Genomic DNA, 27,274 nt, shown 5'->3' with positions numbered 1-27,274 from the left:
AGCAGTCTAGGGAAGGCTTTGCCTTAACTTTCTTTCAGCCATCTAACAAATGTGAACAAGAAAATAGTAATTTATAGCCTTTGCCTATGTCATTTTCTCTCTCTGGGCCCAGTTTTTTCTCCTTTAGATGAGAGGATTGGGCCAGATTATCTATCTTATTCATGATTATAAAACTACCTTTTTTGCAAATATATGGTGATGGAAGGAGAGCTGACTCTGGGTGGTGAACACACAATGGGATTTATAGATGATGTAATACAGAATTGTACGCCTGAAATCTATGTAACTTTACTAACAACTGTCACCCCAATAAACTTTAATTAAAAAAACAAAACCAAAAAAACTAGCTTTTTTTCTGTCTATGGAATTGTAGAACAGTTTTAATTAATCATCTTTTGGTTGGAAAAGTATCAGACCAGGTTTGTGTGACTTAGATGGGAGGAAATGCCTGCGGGCACATTTTCAAATGTTCCTTGCAGAAAACTTGGAAAAACACAAGAGCAGAAGGATAGATATGATAATCATTTATAAGCCCACTATCTTGTGAGAATAATTTGGTGTGTTTCTAGATGATATTTAAGGGCCATTTCAGTTGCAGAAGCTCTGTTTCTAGTTCTCAGGTAGTGCTGTTTCTTGATTATGTCCTAAGCTGAGCAACTAGTGGAGAGTCTTATTGTGCAAAAAATCGACCTAGGCACTAAGATGGCTGTAATTAAAAAAATGGAAAATAATAAGTGTTGGTGAGGATATGGAGAAATTATAACCCTCGTACATTGCTGGTGAGACTGTAAAATGGTTCAGCTGCTGTGGAAAACAGCTTGGCAGTTGCTCAAAAAGTTAAATATAGAATTCCCATATGACTCAACAATTTCACTTCAGGTATTTGTTGTATACCCCCTAAAATTGAAAACGCATCGTACTCAAACAAATACTTGCACGTTCATAACACCACTATTATCACAATAGCCAAAAGAGGGAAACAACAGAAATGTCTATCAACTAATGAATGAATAAACAAATTGTGGTCTATACATACAGAACAGTGGAATATTATTCACCCATAAAAAGTGACAAAGTCGTGATATATGCAATACCTTAAATGAACCTTGAAAATATTATGCTAAGTGAAAGAAGGCAGACACAAAATGTCACATATTATGTATGATTACATTTATATGAAATGTCCAGAATAGGTGTATCCATAGAGGCAGAACACAGATTGGTTGTTAGGGGTTGAGAAGTAGGGGAAGGGGGTGTGAAGAACTGCTTAATTGGTGCAAGATATCCTTTTGGATTAATGAAAATGTTTTGGAACTAGATAGAGATGGTGGTGGCACAACATTGTGAATATACCAAAGGCCACTGAATTGTTCACTTTATAATAGTTAATTATATGTCATGTGTATTTCACCTCAATTTTAAAAAGAGTGCTTAGATTAGAGGTACCTGGCTGGGCTGGGAGCCCTTTAAGGGTCACAAGGAAGGAGGCGGGGCTAGAGAGGCGGGCCTGTAAGAATCTTGTGAGACAGCGCCTGCGCAGGAGTGTCACATGGTGGCTGGGCCGGGGAAATGGCGGCTCCGGGAGAGAGTGGGGCTTCGGGTGGCGGAGGCAGTACAGAAGAGGCATTTATGACCTTCTACAGTGAGGTGAACCACGAGTGAGGAGTAGTGGCACCGGGGCGACCCCGCCTGGGCCTATTCTCCCAGCGGGCGAAGGCAGTGGTCCTCCTGGCCTGGACCGTTGGGCGGCTCCTCCAGTCTGGCCTTTGGGACCGCGGGGGGCTGGGTGTGTGTGTGTGTGTGTGTGTGTCTCCCTGATAGCTCCTGGGGGATCCCCTGGGCAACGAAAAAGGGGCCCGGGTCCGACGTCTGCGGGTAGACGACGACTGTGGCTAACGAAGTACCTGGGTGCGCGGAGAGTTCCCCAAGTCCGATGAGTCGGGGGCTAGCAGAGGCTGGCCTTCCTGGGGGCCACTTAACTGTCTTGGCCCCCGTTTTTATTTTAAACGGAAGTAGTTTCTATTTAGTCCTCTGTAATGAGTTGTATTAGTGGTTATTTCTGCCATTCACGAATGCCAGACACTATGCATCATGCCAGGTAGGCATTATCTCCATCTTACAGATGACAAACCTGAGGTTTAGGTAGGTGAAATAATTTGTTCTGGGTCTTACAGCAGGAACAGCTTGGTATATCGTGTTAGGAAGGGAGTAAGTTTGGTCTGAGCTTCTTTTAACGATCGCATTTCCAGCGGCTACTACATAGTGGTTACTCAGTAAATATTTGTTGAATACATTAATAAATGAATAAATGAAAGGAAAGCATGCCATTTGGAGTCAGGGGACCCCACATTGGATTGGTGTAAGGCAGTTAACTTGACCGTGATTGAATTCTTTCAAGGCATTGATGTTGCAGATCTTCAGTTTCCACGTCTGTAAAACGAGAGTTAATATTAAAACGAGTTTTTATGAGGGTTAATGGAGTTAATGTATAAGAAAGGGTTTCATAAGCAGAAGCATCTTTCTAAGACTTAAGGCTGAAGATGGAGCTCTTTAAGTTGGCATGGATTTGAGGAATGAAGTTGTTCCCCGCCAGGCTGTGAGCTACTCAAAGTGAAGCACTACATCATGTTCATCTTTTATCTCTGGTGTTTGTAATAGTGCTTGTTACATAGTAGTTTCTCCAAAGCATTAAACTTAAAAATTGAAATTAGCACATCCTTTTGCTAATAGTCTGTCCTTTTGAAATGCTTAATTCTCTTGAAAGTGTTGATGCACTGGTACCAAAGTTTATTGACCTCTAAGGACTACTCAGCAAGTACAGTGGAACTTGATTCACTTACCAACTCTTAGTTAAAAAAATAAATAAATTAAATTAAATTAAAAGGAATCCTGGTTTGTTTGAATTGGTTGAGAGAAAGTCCCTAAAGGAGGACTCTTCAACCAATGTTTATTGAGCACCTGACATCTACTAGTGTACTGTTTAGGTACTGGAGATATGGTAATGAACAACAGAGAAAAAATCCTATCTTTATTGCATAGAGCTTGCCTTCTATAGAGAAGGATAAACAATAAAAAGATGTACAATATAATGTCAAGTAGTGATTTAAGTGTTATGAGGAAAAATAAGTCTGGGAAAGAAGATAGAAAGTATAGGGGTGGGGCAGGGAGTGGCACGCCATTTACAAGAGTGAAGGGGGAAGATGCTGAGAAGGAATGACTTTTTATGTTACTGAAATTCTTCCCAAACTCATTTGGCCAGAAGGATAAAGATGTTAAATAACATACCAGACTTTCATTCCAGTTAGCATTCTAACTCTGACAGTGGCACCAAGAATGTTTTCCTGGGACTACCTATCCGGTGCCTGTTGTCCTTAGCATTGTCTTCAGGTCAGGAATTTTTCTCTTAGAGTTAGGCAGAGTTATTTGCTCTCTCCCATGTACTTTGTTAATGTTGCTTTTAGTATATATTTCAGTGTAACTGTATTTTTTTCCTTAAAAAAACGTAAATTAAGTATGAACAAGTACGTCTTCCATCATTAGAGTGGAAGTTCTTTGAAGGTGGTGGCTGTGACTTAATATTTATTTTTGAATCCTCTTCATGCCTGCACTAGAATCAAACTGTTTGGGTTAAAATTCTGGTTTACAAGTTGGGTAATTGGGAACAAGTCAATTAACCTCTCTAAGTCTCAGTTTTCTTACCTGTGAAATGGGGATAATAATAGTATTTACTATGTCGGATTGTTGAGAGGAATAAATATGTGTAAAGTTTTTACATTAAAATTCAGTAAATGGTAGCTGTTGTAATTATTCCTCAAAGTGGTTAGCAAAATAGCTTGCACACAGACACACTGACATTGCTGAGCATGTCAGTGAGTAACTTGTTAAGATGACAATTCAGAATTTATTTTTATTTTTTTATTTTTTTAAAGATTTTATTGGGGAAGAGGAACAGGACTTTATTGGGGAACAGTGTATACTTCCAGGCCTTTTTTCCAAGTCAAGTTGTTGTCCTTTCAGTCTTAGTTGTGGAGGATGCAGCTCAGCTCCAGGTCCAGTTGCCGTTTTCTAGTTGCAGGGGCTCAGCCCGCCATCCCTTGCGGGACTCAAGGAGTTGAACCGGCAACCTTGTGGTTGAGAGCCCACTGGCCCATGTGGGAATCGAACCGGCAGCCTTCGAAGTTAGGCGCATGGAGTTCTAACCGCCTGAGCCACCAGGCCGGCTCCCAGAATTTATTTTTGAGCTTTACTAATAAAGTTTTTATCCCCTTTATTTTAGGTAAAACAAATAGAGAAGAGAGACTCAGTTCTAACTTCCAAAAATCAAATTGAAAGACTGACCCGTCCTGGTTCCTCCTACTTCAATTTGAACCCATTTGAGGTGAGCAGTGTTATGTTGCTGTGGCTTCGTGATGGGGAGCTTTGTATAGTTACAGCAGACTTACATCAGAACACACACCTAATTTGTATTGTAGCTGAAATTGAACTTGGGTGGTCTTATTGTGAGCAGAGCTGGAGAGGTAGGATGTTATGGAAAGTGAGATGATATTTGCCCTATCAAATATTCTCCATCTTTTAGCAACCTAAATATATGCGGATTTATTTTCAGATGTGAAGAGATAGCTGGCCTTGATAAATTTAGGATCTTATATTTAATTTACTTGTTAAATCTTTTCTGTTTCATCACAATAAAAAAAAGTGAAGAAACCAACAACCAAAAAGTGATCACAAAATTATAGATAAGCAAATATACTTTTTGTGCTTTCTTAGCTTTATAACTTTAAACTTTTCCTGATTATAAAAGTAAGTCATATTTCTTAGTAAAATTTGGAATGTAAAGAAAGTAAGGATAATCATGTATAATCTGACCTATGAGAAATAACCACTCTTAACTGTTTACACTCAAACTGTTTTATTTAAAAGTTTTATTTAAAAATAAGAAGGATCATATACTTCATGCTATTTTAAATGCTACATTGTTGCATAAAATATTTTTTACATTTTTTAAAGCCTCTATAATTGTTATTTAAACAATTCCTTTATTGTAGGATATTTAAACTAGCTTCTAATTGTTCACAATTATAAGTAATTTGAAATAAATATTGTTACATCTTATAAAAATAACAGTTACTGAGCACTTGTAGAAAAACCTGTTTTTATTGTGGTAAAATATATATAACATATAGTTAACCATTTTATCCAGTTGTAGGTATAGAATTCGGTGACATTAAGTACATTCACAATATTGTCCAACCATCACCACTATGCATGTCCAGAACTTATTCATCATTCCAAATGGAAACTCCAAACCCATTAAATTACAACTCCCCATTCCCTTAGGCCCTGGTAACCTCTGTTCTGCTTTCTGTCTATTACGAATTTGCCTGTGCTAGGTAGCTCATATAAGTGGAATCATATAATATTTATTCTTTTGTATCTGGCTTATTTTACTTAGCATAATATTTTCAAGATTCATTCATTGTTTCTGTTTTTTGAAGAATAATTTTTCAAGAATGTTTTTCATTTTAAAATAATCTCAGATTTGCAGAAAGATTGCAAGTGTACTAGAAGACTTTCTTGAACTACTTGAGACCAAGTTGTCAATATGATGCCCCATCACCCTGAAATACTTTGTGTTTTTCCTACAAATATTATTCTCCTACTGAACTACCATATAACCATCAAAATCAGGAAATAAACATTGATACATTGTTGCTAATCCTCAGATCCCATTCAAAGTCGCTTGTTTTGATAATGACCTATATAACAAAAGGATACAATCCAGAATCTCCTGTTACATTTAGTTGTCATGTCTCTTTAGTCTTCTTTAATCTGGAACAGTTAGTTCCTCACTCGTTCCTTGACTTTCATGATCTTGACATTTTTGAACATTGTAGGCCATTTATTTTACAGCATATCTCTCAACTTGTGTTTATCTGATGATTCTTCATGTTAGAATTGCTTTATGCAATGTTGGCAGGAATCTCACAGAAGTGACGCTGCATTCTTCTCTTTGCAATCTATGAAGTGGTACATGATTTTGATGTATCCCATTACTAATGATGTTAACTTGATCATTTTTAAAGAGGTGCCTGCTAGGCTTGTTCATGAAGTTACTTTTTTTCCCTTTTGTAATTAGTTAAGTATTTTATGGGGAGGTACTTTATGACTGTAAATATCCTGTCTTTATCAAAGTTTCAATTTATTCATTTATTTGTCAGTATGGAATTGGGGTTTCCTAATTTATTCAGTGGGTTATATTTAGATGCTCAAATTGTCCCAAATTTGGCCAGTAGCTTACCTTTCAAGACAGCTCCTATCTTTTTGATGTCTTCATCATTCTTTGATTACTCGGGCCTCTGGTACTTTACCTGACCCAGCCTGGAATCAATTATTTCACTGAGGAGCTCTGGTTCCTTTTAGTGAAGAATGGTATTTAAAATCAATATTTGGGTACTAGGTGTACTCATTGCTATTGCGATGTCACTACTTCCAGATTCTGTTGGTAGATAGAGCTAAGGGAGGGTGGGGGAAGACTGTCTGTGTCTGTGTGTGTACATATACACTCATATTGACATCCAATTTTAACACCACAGGGTTTATTCTAGTTTTTTTTTCCTTTCCATCTTCATTGCTCCCTTCTCTAGTGAGAAATTCACTCTTTTTTTTTAAATTTTTTATTGGGGAATATTGGGGAACAGTGTGTTTTTCCAGGACCCATCAGCTCTAAGTCAAGTCATTGTTTTCAGTATAGTTGTGGAGGGCACAGCTCACTGGCCCATGTGGGAATCGAACCGGCAACCTTGTGGTGTTATGAGCTCTGCGCTCTAACCAACTGAGCCAACCGGTCGCCCCAAGAAATTTACTTAATTGAGCCTCCTATATGCAACTGATTTCGCATTGTCATTCCTTCCCTCATGTGAATGCCCTGACCCCCACTTTACTCTGACACCAACACCAGGCTGCCTCACTGTAAAAACCCTTCTCTCCACACCTGAGCTCAAAACTCCCCTGCCGGGTCACCTTTCTCTGTGGGTGTGCTCCTCACCTGGCTCTGGTTACTTGCACCTGCCCTCCCTCCCCCAGGGGGCTTTTTTCATTCCGCTTGGGCTCCAGCATCCTCCCCACCAGGCAGGCGCCCTTCCTACCCTGCTCTGGCTTTGGCACCCTGTGTCAGGCTGCCTTTCTCTGTGAACACTCTCTTCATCTTACTTGGGCTTTATTCCACACCCCTCTGCATGGAGGCCTTCTTCGCTCAGCTCAGCTTTCAACTCTCTGCCAGCTATACTTCACACAAATACTCTCTATACCCTGCTAGGGCTCCGACACCTTGCATTGGGCTGCCCTCTTACATTGGATGCCCACCTGCATGGGCACCCACCTTACCATGCAAAAGCTTCCATACTCTGTGCTAGGCCACTCTTTTGTGGAGATAGCCTTGCTTGGGCTCCTGTACCCTGTACCCTGTGTCCTTATGGACACTCTCCTTCCCCTGCTTGGTTTCAAACACCCCATGTTGGGCTGTGCTTCCAATGGGGATGCCTTCCTCATTCCTCTTGGACTCTCACACCCTGCACTGGGCTACCGTCCCATGTTGACAGTCTCACCCTGCTTAGGTTCTAACACCTATGCCAGGTTGCCTGTCTAACACTCTGTGCCAGGATGCCCTCCTTAACCCACTTTTGGCACTCCATGTTGGGCTACCCTTCCATGTGGATGCTCTTCTCACCCAGTTTGGGCTCCGGCACTGTGTGACTAGCCACCACTCCCAGTGGTCACTGTCTTCTCTTCATTCCAGATCGGCTGTGATACTCTGTTCTGGGCCATCTTCACCCGCCACGGGGAGTAGATGTCCACTTTGCTGGGCTCCATGGAATGTATTTGGATTGCATTGCTCAGAAAGAGAAGGGGAAGATGAAAAGCGGAAAGAGTACTTTCGATATGATTTTGGGGAAGACATAGGGGGAGATAACTTGTTTGAGCAGTAATAAAGAATTTGGTGGTATGTTTCTATTTTTTTAGCCATAGTTTTAAATAAATTGAGCATAAAAAGGGGCTAAGTAATCATATAACTTAGCCATTTATTTAAGGTAGTGTTTCTGTGGAGATCTGATTGACGAGAAGTGACAGATAGTTGGGACCAGTATGAAGACGAGGCCCTACCAATTACTGTGGTTCTGGAAGTGGGACTCACTGCCGCATAGCTCCTGTCCTGACGATAGAAAGTATTTGATGTGTAAAGATATGGTGAGATTGGCACACTCAGAAGGTGTGAGATTGTGTCTGAGTGGGCAGGACTCGGACAGTCCATTACAGCTTTTGTCTCTTCTATTTCATACAAATGTGCTGGCCACTTTAAAGGGTGGGTATCATCTTATAAAGTTGCTTTTGACTCTAAGTCAGAATTAGGTATTCCTAAGCAATTTAGGAAATCAGTGACTCCTGTTTTTCATGGAACAACTATTGAGACATCCAAATGAGTTGAATTTTTCTACAGAGGTCCTTTTCTAGTAAGGAGAAGTAATGCAGTAATAGCTCTCATCTCAGCTATAAGTTGCAATGTGTGCAGTCTTTCTGTACGCCACCTTACTGAGCGGCAGGTAGAAAAGGGAGAAATTAGAGTGGGAATCTGAGGGCTCTTATTACTGGAATCCATTTCCAGGGTGCTTTTTTTTTTCCTGCCTGCCATTTCTACAGCTGTCTATTTGGACACATTTCCAAACCTTCAGCCGTTATGTGATATCTTTCTTACACATTCTATGATGATTCTAGGTTAGGGGCCCTCCCCCTCTTCCTTCATAAGTGTAGATGAACCTGTGCCCCTGCCCTGCCCTTTTCGTGTTCTTTCTTTTGATTTGACTTTACGGCCTCAGCAGGAAGTACCACAGACTTTTATTTTTTGTTCATCTTGTTCAGTACCTTGGAAAAAAGGTATTTATCTCACAGGACTCTGGAACTTGTACATTATTAGCATGTTAGAGAATTCAGGTGTGACATAAGACTGGATTCCTCGTTTAAGCAGAAGATCCCAAAGGAGACTATTATAGTTTATTTGAGTTTGGGAACTTACATAAATTTTTGTTGCTGTGTAATGACTAATTAACTCTTTGTGTTCCAAGGCTGTGGGTTTTCCACTGCAGTATCCCCAAAGCCTGAGGCACAGTAGCAATTTTGGAAAAACCTTCCAAGAATCTGAACATCCTGTGGGCTTCCTTAGAGCCATATTGGTACAATGGCATTAATCATTTTTGTAATTACTTGTTACTTTTTTATTCCTTCCCTGCTGGACCTTAAATATCATGAAAACAATAGTGAGCACGGTATCTAACAATCCTAGGTGCCCTAAAAGTTGGTACTCGGCGTATAAAGCTGGCTTCAAGGAGGTTTGGGCTGCAGGTTTGAAGACGCCCATTGTCTTCACTGTTTCACTGTGTTCCATGGCCATCTCCGACTCTTAAAGATAGAAAAGGAGTTGGATTAGCTTTGAAGGCACTCAGTAAATATTTGTTGCCAGTTTCAGTGTACATGTGATATAACTCTTGGAAAAATAACGTGTGTGTGTATTTATGTATGTATACATACACTTTTTGCCAAATCATCTGAAAGTAAACTGCAGACATTGTGATGCCTAAATACTTTAGCATGCAGCTCCTGAAAACAAAGACACATTTCCACGTAACCGCAACACCATTCCCACTTCTAGGCAAAACAACATTGATTCAATAACGTCATCCAGCGTAGAGTCCACATGCAAATGGCCCCAGTTGTCCCCCCAAAATCTCAATTATAGCTATTTTAGTTTTTTTTAACTTGGAACCCAGTCAAGGTTTATGAATTATATTTAGCATCATTAGTTCTAGGCTAGCTTTATTTGAGGATTGTGTGTGTGTGTGTGTGTGTGTGTGTGTGAAAGTGGGAGGTTTTCCATCTTGTCTCATTCATTTTGGACACCTGGGGTGTGTTGGACTTTGATTTGCTCTAATACATCCCTTTTCCCCAGAATCAAGGTAAAGTAAGGCTCTCCTCTGAATATTTGTGTATGTACAGTTATCTCCCTTGATCTATAAATCTTACATGGCTGCATTCTTTCTCTTGAGTGACTTTTTCCCAAGTCCTTTCTCCCTTGGGAAGGTATGAGGGGGCACGCTGACGTGAAAATGCTTTGTTTTAAAGTTTTTCTCACCCCCAATTTGTATGCCTAGCATTTAGGAATGGGTATGCTCTCGTTATAACCTTAGCGTCTATTAAATGCAGTGGTGATTCAGCTTCATTGCCAACCCCTAACTCTGTTGCTATAGGTGGGCTGTTTGAACGTTTTGAAAGCTTGCATAAATCTTGACATTACCATGCTGCCAGGTTTTTCTAAGACCCTCTAAGCACCTGACTAAACTTGGAAGATTACTTTTCAGTTTTAATTTCTCTGGTATGTATTTTTCATTTCAGCATTCATTTTCATTTTTTTCTCTTTGCCCCCCTGAATAACTGATCCTCAGTTCTTCTAACTCTGAAGGCACTTATTTCTAACCTCCATCATCATTTCTTATCAGTGCTTCTCAAACTTTTTATTCCCCTCTCCCATTTCTTTGCCTCCCCCCCACTCCGGTTCAAGCTGTTGTTTCTCATGTTCAAGCTGTTGTTTCTCAGTGTAGTTGTGTAGGACACAGCTCCCTGGCCCACGGCGATATTATGAGCCTTGCGCTCCCCCGCTAAGGCAGTCGGTCGGCGGTCGTTTGTTGGCCACTCACAGGAGCTCATGGCAGCTCTCGACAGCTGCCGGCCACTCACGCTGGCCACCGGCCGCTCATGGCAACACATAGTAGCCCATGGCAACACAGTAGCCCATGGCGGCACAGCAGCCCGCTGCAGCCCACGGCAGCCACGCCAACCACGCCAACCTCCGGCCGCTCACGGTAGCCCAGTTCCAGGGAGAGCCATTGTTCACAATCTTAGCTGTAGAGGGCGCAGCTCACTGGCCCATGTGGAAATGGAACCGGTGACCTCGGCATTAGGAGCACAGTTCTCCAACCACCTGAGCCACCATGCCGGCCCCTCAAACTTTTAATGTGATTCAGAGCACTTAGGGATCTTACTAAAGTGATGATTTTGGATGTAGTTGCACTGAGGTGGGGCCCTGCTCTTCTGAGTTTCTGTTCTTTCTTTTTTTTTTTTTTTTTTAGGATTTTTGTAACATTTTTTAAAATTAAAATTTATTGAGGTGACAATGGTTAATAAAATTACATAGGTTTCAAATATACAATTTTATAATACGTCATCTACATATTTCATTCTGTGTTCAGCACCCAGACTCAGTTCTCATTCCATCACTATTTCTGAATTTTTCACAAACCCTTCTCAACCTCTTCTCTGCCCTTTCCTCTGGCCTGAATACCAAGTAAATATAATAGGTGCTGTGTTGAGTCCTACACTGTGAAATCATCTGCTTTAATTGTATATCTTACAACTTTCCCTTCCTAAAAAAGTACTTATTATATGGTAATTAAAAAATATTTATTTTCCTATTTATTTTCAGTAAATAGCAGTGTGTTCAGCAGGTAGTAGCTACTATATAAATGTTTGAATGAATGTATGTGTTTGTGGTGATGAGGTTAGAATCTTTGATGAGGAATGTTAACACCAGGACACCCAGGCTTGGAGAAGAATGATTAAATTTATTTTTTTAAGACAGCATTACTCAAAAAAATACAGATGTCTCTGCCATTTGGAATCAGAATGCCCTAGGCATTGATCAGGTTTCCAGGCATTGATTCTGGTGTTCACTCTAGGCTGAGAACCATTGGTCCATGTAAAGTAGAGCCAAGTGGACATTTCTGGATTGAGGTGAAAATCAAGTAGCCAGCCTAACTTTTTCCCTATAGGGTTCTTTGCTTTCTCCACATTTGCAAAGATAAGAAAAGGTCAGGGAGTGGGCACTTTTCTTAACGACTGAAGGAGAAATGCAACATTTCGTCTTGGTCTGGAACCATGTCTCTGGGTATGAGGTAAATTATTGTTTTTCTGATGGACTAAAAGTAACTACTGTATTAATTGAGAACCCTAAAATAGTATAGCTACTATTTTATTATTGATTTGCTCCTTTATATTTCTTGAGCGTTTTTTTAGAACTGTGTGCCAGGCATTGCACTAGAATAATGAGGGCTATTCTAGGTGTTGATTATAATATGTATAATTATTGGGTATCTCTTAAATTTATAAATTCTTTTAATCTCTTTTAGTTTTGATTTTGATTCTTTCAGGTTCTTCAGATAGATCCTGAAGTGACAGATGAAGAAATAAAAAAGAGGTTTCGGCAGGTATGTTACTATTTCCCTGTAATGGATAAAGTTGGAATCTTTTTTTTTTTAAGATTTTATTGGGGAACAGTGTGTACTTCCAGGAGTTTTCCAAGTCAAGTTGTTGTCCTTTCAATCTTAGTTGTGGAGGGCGCACCTCAGCTCCAGGTCCAGTTGCTGCTGTTAGTTGCAAGGGGCGCAGTCCACCATCCCTTGCGGGAGTCGAACCGGCAACTTTGTGGCTGAGAGCTCACGCTCCAACCAACTGAGCCATCTGGCCACCCAGGAGCTGAGCGGCAGCTCATTGACTTCATTCTAATTGCGGAGGGTGCAGCTCGCTGGCCCGTGTGAGAATTGAACCGACAGCCCCGTTGCCCAGAGCTCGCGCTCTAACCAACTGAGCCACCCGTCCACCTCGAAGTTGGAATCTTTTGAAAATGCAAGCACATGGTGATTCTCTTAGGACTTGCTATTAAGATTTTTGTGCCAAAATATAAACTTTTTTGTTTTTTTTTAAATGGAAGGCTATAACTCTTAGATAAAACCCTCATAGTGACATAAAATATTAATTCAATTACCATAGCTTACCTCTGAGTAGAATGAATTTTATATCCAAATAGAATCTCTCCAGTTCTTTAAGAGGGAGAAATACAAGGTAAATAAATAGTAGAGCTTACATGGAGTTATACTTAGTAAATCCCCTGGCTTTCAGGAGAGAACATGTTAAATGATTTATAACAGTTACTTTATTTTATTTTTAAGACCGTATTCTTCAATAATTTTATCTTTTGTAAACTTAAATGACTATCCAAGAGATAATTGGTTTAATATGAGGAGTACTTTCTGGAAATTCTCCAGGAAAGGAGATCTACAACCTCTGATTCTTTTTCATTCTAATGTTTAGTAACTCGAGCTACAAAGTTTTAGAGTAGCCCTTTTTTTTTTTTTTTTTTTTTTTTAAAGGAGGGCACAGCTCACAGTGGCCCATGTGGGGATCAGACCGGCAACCTTGGTGTTATTAGCACCACGCTCTAACCAACTGAGCTAACAGGCCACCCCCATATAGTAGCCTTTTTAAAGACCCTTCCAGTTTTGACAGCTGAGTAACCCCCCAGCGTTTCCTTCTGTGAGGTGAACAATCAGACTCGCTGTAACCTGTCTTTACAAATTGGATTTTCTGTATATTTCATGTCTTTTTTTGTACTTTCTCCAACTTTGTAGTATCTCTTATGTACTATAATACATATTTAAAAGGGCTTGACCAGAGCTGAATATTATTCTCAGCTCTACATGGCGTACCTGTTGATATCCAATGTTAAGCTAACTTCTTCAGTACAGTAATTGCCCCCACATTGCTGACTCATAATCGTTGTATGATCTGCATTTAAGCCAAGATGTTTTTTGTCTTTGCCTACTCAATCATTTCCCATTATATAACTTTATAGTGTTTTTTCTTTCTGAGTTCTCCTCTGCACTTGCAGAACCCAGCTTTTTTCCCTTTTGTTGGAATCTCAGGTTTCCTAATGTAATGTAATGTATTAGCAGTCTTTCCCAATTTAATAATCAAGCAGAGAAATCCATAGTCAAAACAACTTTTTATGGAGCTACGCAAAGAACTCAATAAGAATTCTTATTTAGTCATTAATATGACCTAATAGTTAATATGACCTGGAGCTGTATGACTTGAGTTTAGTCTTGGATGTACCTCTTACAAGCTTTTTGAACTTGGGGAAATTACTTTCAGCCTTTCTGTGCCTGTTACTGTATTTTTCTGGGGATAATGCGCTCCCATGTATAATGCGCACCCATGTTTTTGGCCCAAACTTTCAGGGAAAACAATCTTTTGTTTTAATTTTTTAATTCAAATTTTATTTGTTTACAATCAGGTACTTGTTTTTTTGCATTATAAAGGAATTTTAGCATTTAGTTTTTAACATATTATGGTACAAGAAATTTTACGTAATAAATAATTACAAAACACAAGAACAGATTCTAGGTATAAGAAATTTTATGTACCGGTAACAAATTTACGATATTTATGCATCATAGAAGGACAAGAACTCGTCGTTGCAAGTTCTCATTACAAGTTCTTCATAAGTTCAACAAAACCGATTATTGTTTTCCAGGGTATTATTTTGCATACAGATATCATTATTGATTTCCAAAGTTATACTTTTAACTCATAAGCATAAATAAAAGAATTAAAAACATTTATATAGATATGGAATTACTACTACCCATGTATAATGTGCATCCTTATTATTTTTCCCTCACAAATTGAGCAAAAAATGTGTATATTATACACGGCAAAATACGGTACCTCAATTGTGAAATGCACGTAATAATGGTGTCTACCCTGTGGGGTTGTTAGAAGAATTTAAATGGAGTAATACACATCGAGCACTTAGAATAGGTCTTGGCATGTAGTATGTCCTCTCTGTATGCTAACTATTGTCAGTGTGTGTTAGACACTATGCTAAGCTCTTTACGTGCGTTATTTCATCTCATCCTTAAAATAACCCAGTGAGATGTAGGTATCTAGTATTGTCCACCTTACAGAGGAGGAAGCTGAGGCGGAGATAGGTTAAGTGAATTGCTCAAGGTCTCACAGCTGGTAGGTGATTGAAGTTGGAATTAGACCCTAGGATTCTGTCTCCAGTAATGCAGGATTTGGCATTAGATTCCTACTTATTATCATCCCCCAACATTGCCCCTCTGTTCCAACTAGTTGGTTTCTGTCTGTTGATGACAATAGGTCAGTGGCTCTTAACTCTAGGTGTCTCAGAGAATCACCTGTGGCGCTTTTCGTGTTTTATTTTAATATAAAAAATGTTTAATTATATGTACTTTAAAAAGAAATAATAGAGCAATGAGCACCCATATACTCACCATCTATATGGAACAGTTCACTTCATTAACTGTATATTTTTGGCTAAATTGTTGAAAAGTAAATTATAGACACTATGATATTTTACCCCTAAATACTTAAGCATGAATTCCCACCCCCAAACAAAAATATATTTTTTGTATAACTGCCTGTCACACCTAACAAAATTAACACTAATTCCTTACTATCATCTGATTTCTAGTCTAGTAGAGGTTTAACAAGTACAGAGTGCCAGAGACTGATTCAGAAGTTCTAAGGGTGGAAAGTAGAAACTTCACAGGACTGGAACACAGCCGAACTGAGAACCATGGCTTTATGTTAGAATTTCTTTTAGGAAAGAGACGATGTCTCATACCTGTTTTATCTTCCTTAGTGCTCAGAATAAGGTACTCAGTACTTTTTCAGTGTCCCTCTCTCCTCCAGATCATCACATTTTCATAATGTCAGGCTTACATTTATTCTCAACTTTGTGCTTAAAACTCTAAATGTTTCCCAGTTGTGCATTTACCTTTTGGTGCTTGAATTTTGTTTAAAACCAGTATTTCTGAGCATTTTATGATATTAATTTTTAAAATATGCTTCTGGCTAAGTCTTTTTTGCCATAATACCTTAGAACTTTAGGCTGTAAGGAGTGCAGGCAAAGAGTAAATGTTCCTTTTATTGACAAACCTAACCTTTTCTCTTATTATAGTTATCCATATTGGTGCATCCTGACAAAAATCAAGATGATGCTGACAGAGCACAAAAGGCTTTTGAAGGTATTTGTAAATTTACCTGCTTCTGAATAAATATATTGTCAATATTAGGGACTAACTGTTCCTTGTCCTGGATCAAGAAAAGAATGTTATAGTTCTGCCTTCTGGTCACGAAGAAGCTGTGGTGTTCAGTAGAACGGTTGTCATTCCAAAGCAAAATGTTGCTGTTTAAAAAATAGACCTTAACTTTGCTTTGTTAAAACTTTTATGTGCCAACAAAGACTGTTTTTGCATAGGATCATTTTTTTTCTTTGAACATAAAATATAATTGGCAGTATTTTGTCACTGAATTAAATTTAGATGTGGTGTATTTAGCCTTGAGTGTATATTTAATTTTCTCCAAGGCTCTCAAGGAAAGTCATTGCTATAGTTGTGTGTTTTTAATTAGTTTAACAACAGTAAAATAATTGAACAAAGTAGGGAATGCTTTTAGACAACACAAGTCCATTTACACTGCCTGAGTATAGTTCAGACTTGCAGAGGGTGTTTGCAGAAACAGTTAATTTCAATGTTTTGCATTAGCTGTGGACAAAGCTTACAAGTTGCTACTGGATCAGGAACAAAAGAAGAGGGCCCTGGATGTAATTCAGGCAGGAAAAGAATACGTGGAACACACTGTAAGTATTTATAGTGCTGCTGTGTTTATAGGAAGTATTAGCAAGCTGTGGGCACCTTGTAGGAGGGTAAATGTTGACATAGCAATGCCTCCTGGCGTAACTGTGACTGTTTATGTGGTCTCCACCATTTTGCTGTGGTGGTCGTGAATAGTGTGTGCCAAAAGCTATAATTCACCCCTGGAGCTCAGGATGAGGAGTGGCCAGGACACTGCTCCGACCTCTTTCCTTACCAGTCCTGTGTTGTGGAGAGAGGGCTTTTCTTGTCCTCTCTTTACATTCATATTACCCCTTCACGAGCGTGGAAAAGGGGAATAGCCATGGTGACACTTGACCCTTAATTTTTATGCTTGTCTGTGAAGGGGTTGGAACATGGGCTTGAGATAGGCTGGCAAGGGGATATGAGTAAATTTTTTAAAAAAATCGGAGGAACCTACATGTCTGTATTAATAAGAGGGAAGGACTCAATTGAAATAAATTCAGTTAGAGCTGGTATTATTTTTTTTGCATTACCTAAATCTGAGTGGTGGGAAATGATAAGTGGCTTGCTTGAAGTAAGAAAGGTCTTCGTTTTAACTTTTTACTTGCTGGGGCAAGAATCTTGAGGCCATTTATAAGAGCTGAGTGAATATGGATGTGACTTTCTCTTTGAAAAGCTTTGAAATCTGAAACAGAACTTTATAACCAGTAATAATAATGAGTCTGATTTAGATGAGGAAAATGAGTAAAAAGAGGCGACAGATGGCCATAGCTATATCATAGCTATGTCCTGCTGGTCATGTGTTGGAAATGGTACCTGTAGGCCCATTCTAGTAAAAATCAGAAAAGTACCTGACAATTTGACCTGGAATGATTGGTGATAGTTATAGTTACCCTTCCTCTGTGTTTTGCATGTAAAGGAGCCATCCTTGGTCTTTCTCACCACAAGGTGGCAGTGGGACCTTCAAGAGCTTGGAACACACGTGGCTTATGCTGGTGTAACACCCTGAACGATTGTTTAATGGAGTAGTGTCCTACTTGTGTGAATGGGTGTATTTAATTTTTTTGGATCTCGGTGGTTGCCAAAGTGATAAAAATAGTTAACACTATATGAAAATTATTGGGTTAAAGGGGTTTCACAGTGAAAATGATCAAGAATGCAGTTGTAGAAATGCCAGGAAAACAATACTTAAAATATTCTGTAGCTTCTTCTAAAACTTGACAAGTGTATTTTCTTTGCTATAAACATGTAACTACAAGCTGTGAAAAATAAATGGGTTATGTGTTGAATTTATCAAAGGCTCTTTGGATCTGGCCTAGGATTTGATAAGTTGGGGACCGCTCCCTCACGGCCCCCTTTCATGCTTCCAGGTAAATTGGATTTTACATGAGGTTAGAAAAGGAACCCAGGCGCATAGTTTTCCGTGATTGCATTGCTGTTTTGGTGGGGAGGGGAGAGGCTCATCTTTTTCAGTGCAGACTTTTGTTACACCCATAGAAAAGTGCACATCATGTGTGCAGCTTAACAATGTTCTCAAAGTATGAGTGCTCATTGTTTGATGAAAAAAAATTCTTTTTAGGTGAAAGAGCGAAAAAAGCAATTAAAGAAGGAAGGCAAACCTACCAATGTGGAGGAGGATGACCCAGAGCTGGTGAGTTAAATATGGGAAAAGCCACCTCATCTTGTGGGCTTGGGCTCACTGATTGGTGGATTAAAGAGAGGGAAGCCCAAAGAATGATGCATATGTGCTATGAACATTTTATTTTAACTTTAAGTATTAAATGTACGTTCATTCACCCTTTTAAAAAATTCACCTTTTGTTTGACATAGGGCTTGGCCTTTTCTTTGAGTGTGTCGGCTGATTGGAGTTTGTAGTTGACTTGATTTTATGAATCACATGAAACATTATCCATAGTTTCTATACTTTCTTTTGATGTACATTAAAAACTTAGGTATTGGTGAAACAAACCAAGAGGAAAATCCTAGATATTTATGATTTTTTTCTAGTCTTTCCCAGCAGTTATTTTTAGGGTCTCAAGTTTATTGAATCTTTCTAAAGCATTCTACTTAGTTTTAAAAGAAGCAACAAACATTTAGTTTTATAACCACATCCATCAATTTCTGTGATATTTATATCACGTAAGTACACGGGTCATTGCAACTGGCACAGGCAGCTTTGGGAGGAACCACGAATGACTCTTAACTGGCTGTGTACTGGCCAGGAGTTCTCTGTGCTCCGGGTAATAACTTACAGAGATACGGAGAGCATGGCGCATCCAATGGGTTGTTCAGTGGAGATTGATGAAGACCAAGATTCTACTTAAATATTTGTGTCGGATTGCCTCCCTAGCCTGTAAAATTTAAAGTCATCTTAGTCTTGCCTCAATTTAGGTCACAGTGAAACTTACCCACATACCTGCTTTGCCTTGGAATATTTATGGAGGAAAGGCTGTCTTGCTAGGGAAACTTCCTTGCAACTCCTCTTGCTTCAGTGGTTTTGCTAACAGCATCTGGTTCCATCTTCTATGTGGTAACATTTCTTGTGAACTGTTAGGCCATGTTGTCTACATGTTGTCCACCTGCTTTGGGTTTACTCTATTCCAGTATTTTAGTTTTTTTCTTCTCAGTCTTATTTTCCCTTCCCTTTAATTTTCTGTTCTGGTCTTTTCTGAAGACCCTTTTACACATACTCCTTGGTTCTTCTAAGTTGTTAAGAATCCTAACTTTTTAGTTGTCTTTTTTTTTCTGATTATAAAGGAACACACATGCTAATGACAGGAAATTTGGAAAAAGCAGAAAAACATAAAAAATTAAAAATCATCAGTAACTGTTCATCCAGGACAGTTTAGAGCTTTTAAAGATAGTAAAATATTCATTAAAGACGCTTTTAGTCCTCTAATATTTGTCCTTATTAGGCACTGGGGTTTGTCAGCATTGCTTTCATTGAGTGATGGCTAACAGGATAACAGTATTAAAAGAAATGAGAAATTTTGGGACTCCTTTACTTTTTTCTTAACGCGTCAGTCTTTGCTCCAGTGTCTCTGATTTTAGGATACAGGCCCTATGAAATCTGGATGATGGGTTATTTCCTATATTTCTTTGTATATTTAAATACTTTATATTTGGGGGAAAAGTTTTAAAGATAGAGTTCTGTTTTCTACCTAATGTGTTATCTATTTCTGTCAGTGTGTCAGTTGGAATATAAATTCAGCTGCATACAACTGAGACCCAAAATGATGATGGTTTGAACAAGCTAGCAATTTGTTTTCTTTGGGAAGAAGAAGGCGTTGGGAGAGCAGCCCTGGACCACGTGTCATCCCAGGACTCAGTCTCCTCCTTCCTGTGACTCTGCCAACAAGGACGTTGCCCCCATCCTCACAGTCCAGAATAGAGGAATGGGGCAAGAAGGAATAAGTCTGCTTCTTCTAAGAACATTCCAGGAAGTTGCTACATTACCTTTTCTAATACCCCATTGGCTGAAGCTTAAGTTACATGGCCACACCTAGCTACAAGGAAGCCTAGGAAACAGAGGCTTTTATGTTGGGTGGCCCTGCACCTTAAGATAGGGATTTTATTTTATTTTATTATTTTTTTAAATAAATTTTTTTATTGGGGAATGTTGGGGAACAGTATGTTTCTCCAGGGCCCATCAGCTCCAAGTGTTTGTCTTTCAATCTAGTTGTGGAGGGCGCGGCTCAGCTCTAAGTCCAGTCGCCGTTTTCAATCTTAGTTGCAGGGGGCACAGCCCACCATCCCATATGGGAACTGAACCGGCAACCTTGTTGTTGAGAGCTCGCGCTCTAACCAACTGAGCCATCGGCTGCCCCTCCGGTAGCTCAGCTGCAGCTCGTTGTCTTCAATCCAGTAGTAGAGGGTGCAGCCCACTGGCCCATGTGGGAATCGAACTGGCAGCCCTGTTGTTCAGAGCTGGCACTCTAACCAACTGAGCCCTCCGGCCGCCCCAAGATAAGGGATTTTAGATGGAGGGAGAACAGAGAATGAGGTGAGATTGGGAGGACAACCAGTACCCTTGCCACAGTCCTTAGACCTCTAGGACTGGTCTGCTTGATAGCAACTTCATATCTCAGTGAAGCACTTTGTTCGGTGCCTAGCTCAGAGTAATTGTAAAATATTTGTGAGAAGAAAGAATGAAAGGTATTTTTGGAAGGTCTTTGGAGGAAAGGGCCCTCCAAAATCTCGAATAGTTGTGAGAATTTTTTTCTTTATCGGTGCCTTTTCCTAGAGCAAGTTTCCTATGTATCATCTGTGTGGTGAAAGTGGCAGGCAGATCTTACAGGCAGATGGTTACTTATCTCCTAGGAGAACATCTTTAAGTGGTTCTCTTTGAAGAATCTTTTGTCCTTGCTGGGTTCTAATCTGCTTTTGTCTTGGGCTCCATCAAAAGTACTTGATTCAAGTTGCTGGAAAAATATTTACTTAATGCTCCCTCCACAACTAGATTGAAACAACTGCTTGACTTGGAGCTGATGGGTCCTGGAAAAACACACTTAAAACAAACAAATAAATAAATAAATAAAGACATAGGGCTGAATGGATAAGAAAATAAAACCCTTACATGTGCTGCCTACAAGCAGCTCCAGATGGAAAGACACACAGAGACAGAAAACAAAGGGATGGAAAAAGATATTTCATGAAAATGGAAACAAACAAACAAAAAAAGCTGTGGTAGCAGTATATATACCAGACAAAATAGACATTAAAACAAAAACTATCTCAGGAGACAAAGAGGGACCCAGTAATCCTACTTCTGAATATTTACCCGCAGGGAACGTGTGCATCCGTATGCTCATCGCAGCATTGTTTACAATGGCCAAGATGTGGAGGCAGCCTGGGTGTCTGTTGATGGATGAATGGATAAAGAGAAGGTTGTCCATATATACAAAAGAATGTTGCTTGGCCATAGGTTCTTGCCATCTGTGGGGGGCATGGATGGACCTGGAAGGTATTGTGCTAAGTGGAGTGTACGAGAAAGATGCAATGTGATTTCACTTATATGTGGAATCTAAATAACAAAATAAACCAAACAGAAACAAACAAACAGTTTTGTTCTTAATTTTTTTATAGTTCAAACAAGCAGTATACAAACAGACCATGAAACTCTTTGCTGAGCTGGAAATTAAAAGGAAGGAGAGAGAAGCCAAAGAGATGCATGAAAGGTATATCAGCATATTCATTTAAACCATTTCTAACTACCTGGATTAACCAACATTGCTCTTTGAGGATTTTCCCAATAAAGGTATTATGTAGTATGTATTTTAAGAGACTTGTCTAAAATAGTTATCTGAAACAGCCAAACTTTTGAATTACCAGGCTACAAAATTCTGACTTTTGGGAAGTACTGAATAGACCTGTCCTTTGGGAGTTTATAATCACAAGTGCTGTGTGTTTTCTTCCTGATTTCCTGGAGTAAAATAGGCAGTTATTGAGGCCATTGTTACTGAGGCCAAAACCTTGTCTGTGACTAGTGGCTGTTGCTTTGGTGAGTGTGTCACATGTACAGTGTAATCAGTGTTTATTGTTCTAAAGTACGGTTTCCCTGGCTCATCAGAAATCTGGAGGTTAATTTAGTTTATGTATTTTGTGTTGTTGATTGGTGTTTAGCAATAATGAAATTTTGCTCGTTGAGATTATGTGAAATGTCCTTATTTTAGGATAGGGTTTTTTTTTTTTTTTTTTTAAACCGTAAGTTTTATTACTTTTTTTCCAATTTTTTATTTTTTTAGTTTCTGGGATAGGGTTTTGTGCAGAGTTCCTCTCGCGTTAGAACCTCTGCTGTTGAATAGTGATTCTACTGAAGTAAGGTGGCCTAGGTTCTCGAGGTAGCTTTGTCAGTGGCTGAGCCCAGAACCTTCCATTAGTGTTGGCCGGGCTTTGATGATCTTATCTGTCTGTCTGTGTAACAGGGGAATTTATCTCTTGCCCCACAGCCCTGCTCACAGTCTCATCTGCATGTTTTAGAATAAGACATTCATGAAAGTACTTTGAGCCCTTTCTAGACAGTCATCTTTGGAGAACCCTAGGGAACTGATTTCCTTTATATGCTTGCTTCTGTGGGGAGCTGCCTTAACTTACATGGTTAACACGATCTCTTAAGTATCATATAAATACTATGGTCTGGTTTTCCCCCTAGGAAGCGACAAAGGGAAGAAGAGATTGAAGCTCAAGAAAAAGCCAAACGGGAAAGGGAGTGGCAGAAAAACTTTGAGGTAAATTTCCACGGTGGCCAGGGATTCTTATTCCAGAGTAAGAAAACTTCCCAGCATAGAACCATGGTTCTCAGGGCATTCCCAGGACTGACTGGGGTAGACATGGCAATGGGACGGGACATGTGGGGAAGAGCGGAAGCTTTGGAGCATGAGTCTGTCCTGGCTCAGCCACGTGTAAGCTCTGTAGCCTTGTCGAGGGCAGTGAGGACCCCTGAGTGGTGGGTGGTTTAGAGACTGTGGTAGGCACAGCTGCTGAGTGGGCTCAAGAAGAGTGGTTTGCACATTTAATTTAGGAAGTGAATATGGAGTTGTGTCCTACTTAGAGGTCTCAGTAGAAACTGAGCTTCCTTCTCCACCCCTACTTCCAGCTCTTAGAAGACTCAGGGATTTCTGAAAGTGGATCTGAGACCAGACTGGCTCGAGAGATTACAAATGACTAATAAATAAAAGAAATATTGTTTAACTCCCCCCCCAAAAAAAAGAAACAAACAAACAAACAGAGCTTCTTGTGACCCCGGTGTCCTGTCTGCAGAGAAATTTACGGCTTTTGAACTTGACTTCTTTTTAACACTCTAGTTACATCCTTCAGGTACTTAACTAGTAGTCTGAATTGAGCAACATTTGGTCTTCTACATTTAGGTCTCAGTAGGGATTGGCTAAGCAGAGTTGATGCCTTTGTTTCTGTCTCCTGCATGTATGAAAAGAGAGAATGAATAGGCCCCTTGATAAGGAGGAAGAGATCCTAGTGGTCCCCTCAGCACAGCTGGCTAGGCATTGTGCTGGCTTGGAGCCTCCACCCACGTTTTGGTCAGAAGAAGGAAAGGTGCAGTGGAAAGAGTGGCTGTACCACCAGCCAGCTGTATAGCTTTGAGAAAATGACTCAACCGCTCTGAGCTTGGTGTTGTCATTTGTGAAATGCTGGTGGCACTATGCACACCGCAGGCAGCTTTTTGTGAGGTTTAGAAATAGCATATGCTAAATGTCTAGCCCAGAAGTCCCCAGCAAATGGTGGCCTCCGTGTGATGAGTATTACTCATGTTGTCCTCTTCTTCCCACCTGTGGCTGGCTTCTGCCAGGGGTGGTATGACACTTTCCTGGGCCCATGGACATGGGCAGAAAGCTCTGCTCTGCTCTACTCTTGGATTATTCCTGAGGGCTGAGCTGGGCTACAGGGGGATGGCAGAGCACCTTCTGGCCCTGTCTCTCATTAACTACCGTATTTTGCCATGTATAAGGTGCTCCCGTGTATCATGCACACCCACGTTTTTTGGACCAAATTCCCAGGAAAAAAAAGCTTTCGTTTTAATTTTTTTTTTAAACTTTTATTTATTTGTGTTTTTCCAGGACCCATCAGCTCCAAGTCAGGTAGTTGTTTCAATCTAGTTGTGGAGGGCGTAGCTCACAGTGGCCCATGTGGGGATCGAACCGGCAATCTTGTTAAGAGCACCGCGCTCTAACCAACTGAGCTCACCGGCCACCCCTCATTTTAATTTTTTAATTCAAATTTTTATTTGTTTACATTTAGTTACTTGTTTTTTGTATTTTAAAGGAATTTTAGCATTTATTTTTTAACATATTATGGTACAAGACATTTTATGTAACAAATAATTATAAAACACAAGAACAGAGATACAAGGTACAAGACATTTTATGTACCCGTAACAAATTTACAATATTTACCCATCATAGAAGGCCAAGAATTCTTCATCGTTGCAAGTTCAACAAAACCTATTATCGTATTCCAGGGTATTATTTTGCATATGGATATCGTTATTGATTTCTAGAGCTACACTTTTAACTCATAAGCATAAATAAAAGAATTAAAAACATTTATATAGATACGGAATTAGTACTACCCATGTATAATGCGCTTTCTTATTTTTCCCTCACAATTTGGGCAAAAAAGTGTGCATTATACACGGGAAAACATGGTGGTTTTCTCACTGCAGACCTCTTTTGTGATTAGGAAAGTCGAGATGGTCGTGTAGACAGCTGGCGAAACTTCCAAGCAAACACAAAGGGGAAAAAAGAAAAGAAAAATCGGACCTTCCTGAGACCACCAAAAGTAAAGATGGAGCAGCGCGAGTGACCGCCTGGGGTCACAACCACAGAACCTTCCCCCAGCTGTCTCCCCTCCTGCTTTGAAGGACTCATTCTTTCCTCCCATTTCCACCCCAACATAGAGTAGTATTTGCTTTTTAGTCCATTTTGTTTTCAATACGATTTAATATCAATCAGAGTAATTCTTTTGTACATTGAAATAAGGGGCTCGGTTCAAAAAGAAACCTTCCCCCACCCCCTACCCCCAGGCCAACAGGATTGGAAGATGCCACCATTGGTGCTGCCTTCTCTTCCCTCAGCCTGTAACTTAATGTTTTGTACTTCACTGACTTGTGATGGTTAGAAACTTCGTGTATAGTTTGTGGAAATCACCCAATTAAACATATTGCTTAAAATGGTGTTGCCTTGACTTCAGAGACAAGCCTGGGCCACCTTCGGAAGCCCCTTTGCTTCAGTGTCTTGCTTCTGGGTGTGGCATCCTTTGAAGCCCCACATCAGACAGGGAAGGCACAGAGCAGTCGCTCCATGCCCCGACTCCCCGTGGCGTTTGGCATGTGCTCTTCCATCTGACTGACCAGTCTGCGTGGCATGAAGCTCCGAGCCACCCAAACCTATTCACTTTCCAAAGAGCTAGCCGTCCTCCATCCAGTAGTACCCTGTGTCCTAGCCTGTCTGCATTCATTAGTGGTAATATTCTGTATGTGTAATAAATTTTTATACCCTAACATTTGATTTTGTCTTCTTCAGGTATTGTTCCAAGGTGGGTCCCTTGCCTGGCTTGGCCCAGCCCTGAAATTCTTTGGAGTTCTGGCTCCCTACCATGTATTTGCTAAACTTTGTGTATCTATGAACTGGGAGTATTGGTTACTCTGGACGTTTTTACGGAGCAGTAGCCATGGCACATAGAAGGTAGCTAGCTCCACAGTGCTTGGTGTTGCCAATATGATTTGTGTGTTAAATGAAGATACTGATTATTTTGAGTTTTAAATGAATTGATGTTTGAAAGGACACAGCTTATCTTATATATTCAAATGTCCTGCTGGCCATGAGAGACAGGATCAGCCCTGGGGAGGGACGTAAGATGAGAAATAGAAAGATGACACTTAAAATGTGAAGATAGGAGAAATTGGGTGACTTGAAACTAGACTTTTTAAGTGTTTTATAGATGAGTAAAGAGGAACAATAATCACAAGGCACAATGTCTTGTAGTGCCAAGAGGTACTGCAACTTTGATTTGCTTCCTTAGGGGAGGGGACAGAAGCTTGGGTGTCTTACTGTCCTTCCAATTGCAGCTGAGCGTATCCAAACTACAGATGAATTAGAGCCCAGGGGTGGCTTCGGGTGGCTCTACTTAAAACTGGACCAACGCAGAGAGAGGGAACTGTTTTGTCGCCCTGCAGAGTGCTGCTGTGTGTCCCGAGGTCATGCAGACTCCTGTGCCAGGAGCAGCAGCTATGTCTTCTAGCCAGGCAAAGTGACACCCACCTCTCTTCCTTAGAGGTCATGTGGCGGTCCCACTTCAGCTGTCTGCAAGCTCGTGATGGCCAGGCCCTGTCTTTGCCCTCAAGGAGGTTGTGCCAGCAATTAGTTGGCACATTCAACAAATACGCTGGTTTAGGAATAAAGTGGTGAATCCCATGGAGGCCCCTGCTGGGGTACACGGATACGTGAACAGGTGCAGAGATCATGAAAGACACAGCGTGCCCACTGCTCTGAGGAGAGGGCCCTTGATCCCATTCTTAGCAGCTAGGGACTGTTTCCTGGAGGACATGACCTTTTTAAAGTTGGAAACCAGAGGCTGATGTCTCTGTGAGGAATCCCTAGCATAAACAAATCGCGGAGTATTTGCTCACGTAAGAAGTCTGGTGGCAGGCACTTTCAGGTATTGTTCCTGGGCTCAACAGCACCACCAGGGAACCTGGCTCTTGCCGCGCTTCCCCTGCATCCTCTCCGAAGGTCTTGTTATCTTACAGTTGATAGAAGATCGTGGCAGGGTCACACCTCATGCCAGTTGCCAAGCAGAACTCATTCAGGAAGCCAGAATTTTCCCCAAAGTTGTCATTGGCCAGAAAATGGTCACATGGCCACCTCTAACCGTAAATTTGGGAAAACAGCGAAGGAGAACGGCAGGCTATAGAGTAGGGCTTGCCCTGGAGCTGGGCATCTACTGTTTTCCAGTTAAGTTTTGTTGGCAAGGAAGTAAGAAAGGGAGATTGCTGCGGATGAGTAAGTGTGGCAAGATGTTTCAATCAGAGGAAACGGCACGCGCAAAGACCCAGAGGTAAGAGCACAGCGCATTTGTGGAACTGAATACCCTTTTTCATGCCTGGAACATCGAAGTGGGTTGGGGTGAGACCAGGGAGATCAGAAAGTCATATTAAGGAATTTGGGGTTCAGTTATGACATCCTATTTTCCCAGATGGATCAAAGCCTTTCCATTTCCTTTCTGGCACATTTTAGCCA

General features: G+C 40.3%; 1 protein-coding gene across 1 annotated transcript; it reads left to right on the top strand.

The window, feature by feature from the left end:
- The first annotated feature begins 1,538 nt into the window (after positions 1–1,538).
- On the top strand, positions 1,539–25,536 carry DNAJC8 (DnaJ heat shock protein family (Hsp40) member C8). Its single transcript, XM_033115559.1, has 9 exons — positions 1,539–1,647; positions 4,277–4,378; positions 12,252–12,308; positions 15,866–15,932; positions 16,452–16,546; positions 18,103–18,174; positions 21,609–21,700; positions 22,675–22,750; positions 24,717–25,536. The coding sequence occupies exons 1-9, from the start codon at positions 1,570–1,572 to the stop codon at positions 24,837–24,839; spliced, it is 762 nt and encodes a 253-aa protein (XP_032971450.1). The 5' UTR covers positions 1,539–1,569; the 3' UTR covers positions 24,840–25,536.
- The last annotated feature ends 1,738 nt before the right edge of the window (positions 25,537–27,274 follow it).

This window comes from Rhinolophus ferrumequinum, chromosome 9, assembly GCF_004115265.2.
Source record: "Rhinolophus ferrumequinum isolate MPI-CBG mRhiFer1 chromosome 9, mRhiFer1_v1.p, whole genome shotgun sequence".
NCBI classification, from domain to species: Eukaryota; Metazoa; Chordata; class Mammalia; order Chiroptera; family Rhinolophidae; genus Rhinolophus; species Rhinolophus ferrumequinum.
Note: the sequence above shows the minus strand (reverse complement) of the source record. Positions and strands in the feature narration are given on the sequence as shown.

Coding starts and splice junctions, on each gene's coding strand:
- DNAJC8 (XM_033115559.1), top strand. CDS start 1,570: ATGGCGGCTCCGGGAGAGAGTGGGGCTTCGGGTGGCGGAGGCAGTACA. Junction 16,547..18,102: donor AAGAATACGTGGAACACACT/GTAAGTATTTAT, acceptor AATTCTTTTTAG/GTGAAAGAGCGAAAAAAGCA. Junction 18,175..21,608: donor AGGAGGATGACCCAGAGCTG/GTGAGTTAAATA, acceptor ATTTTTTTATAG/TTCAAACAAGCAGTATACAA.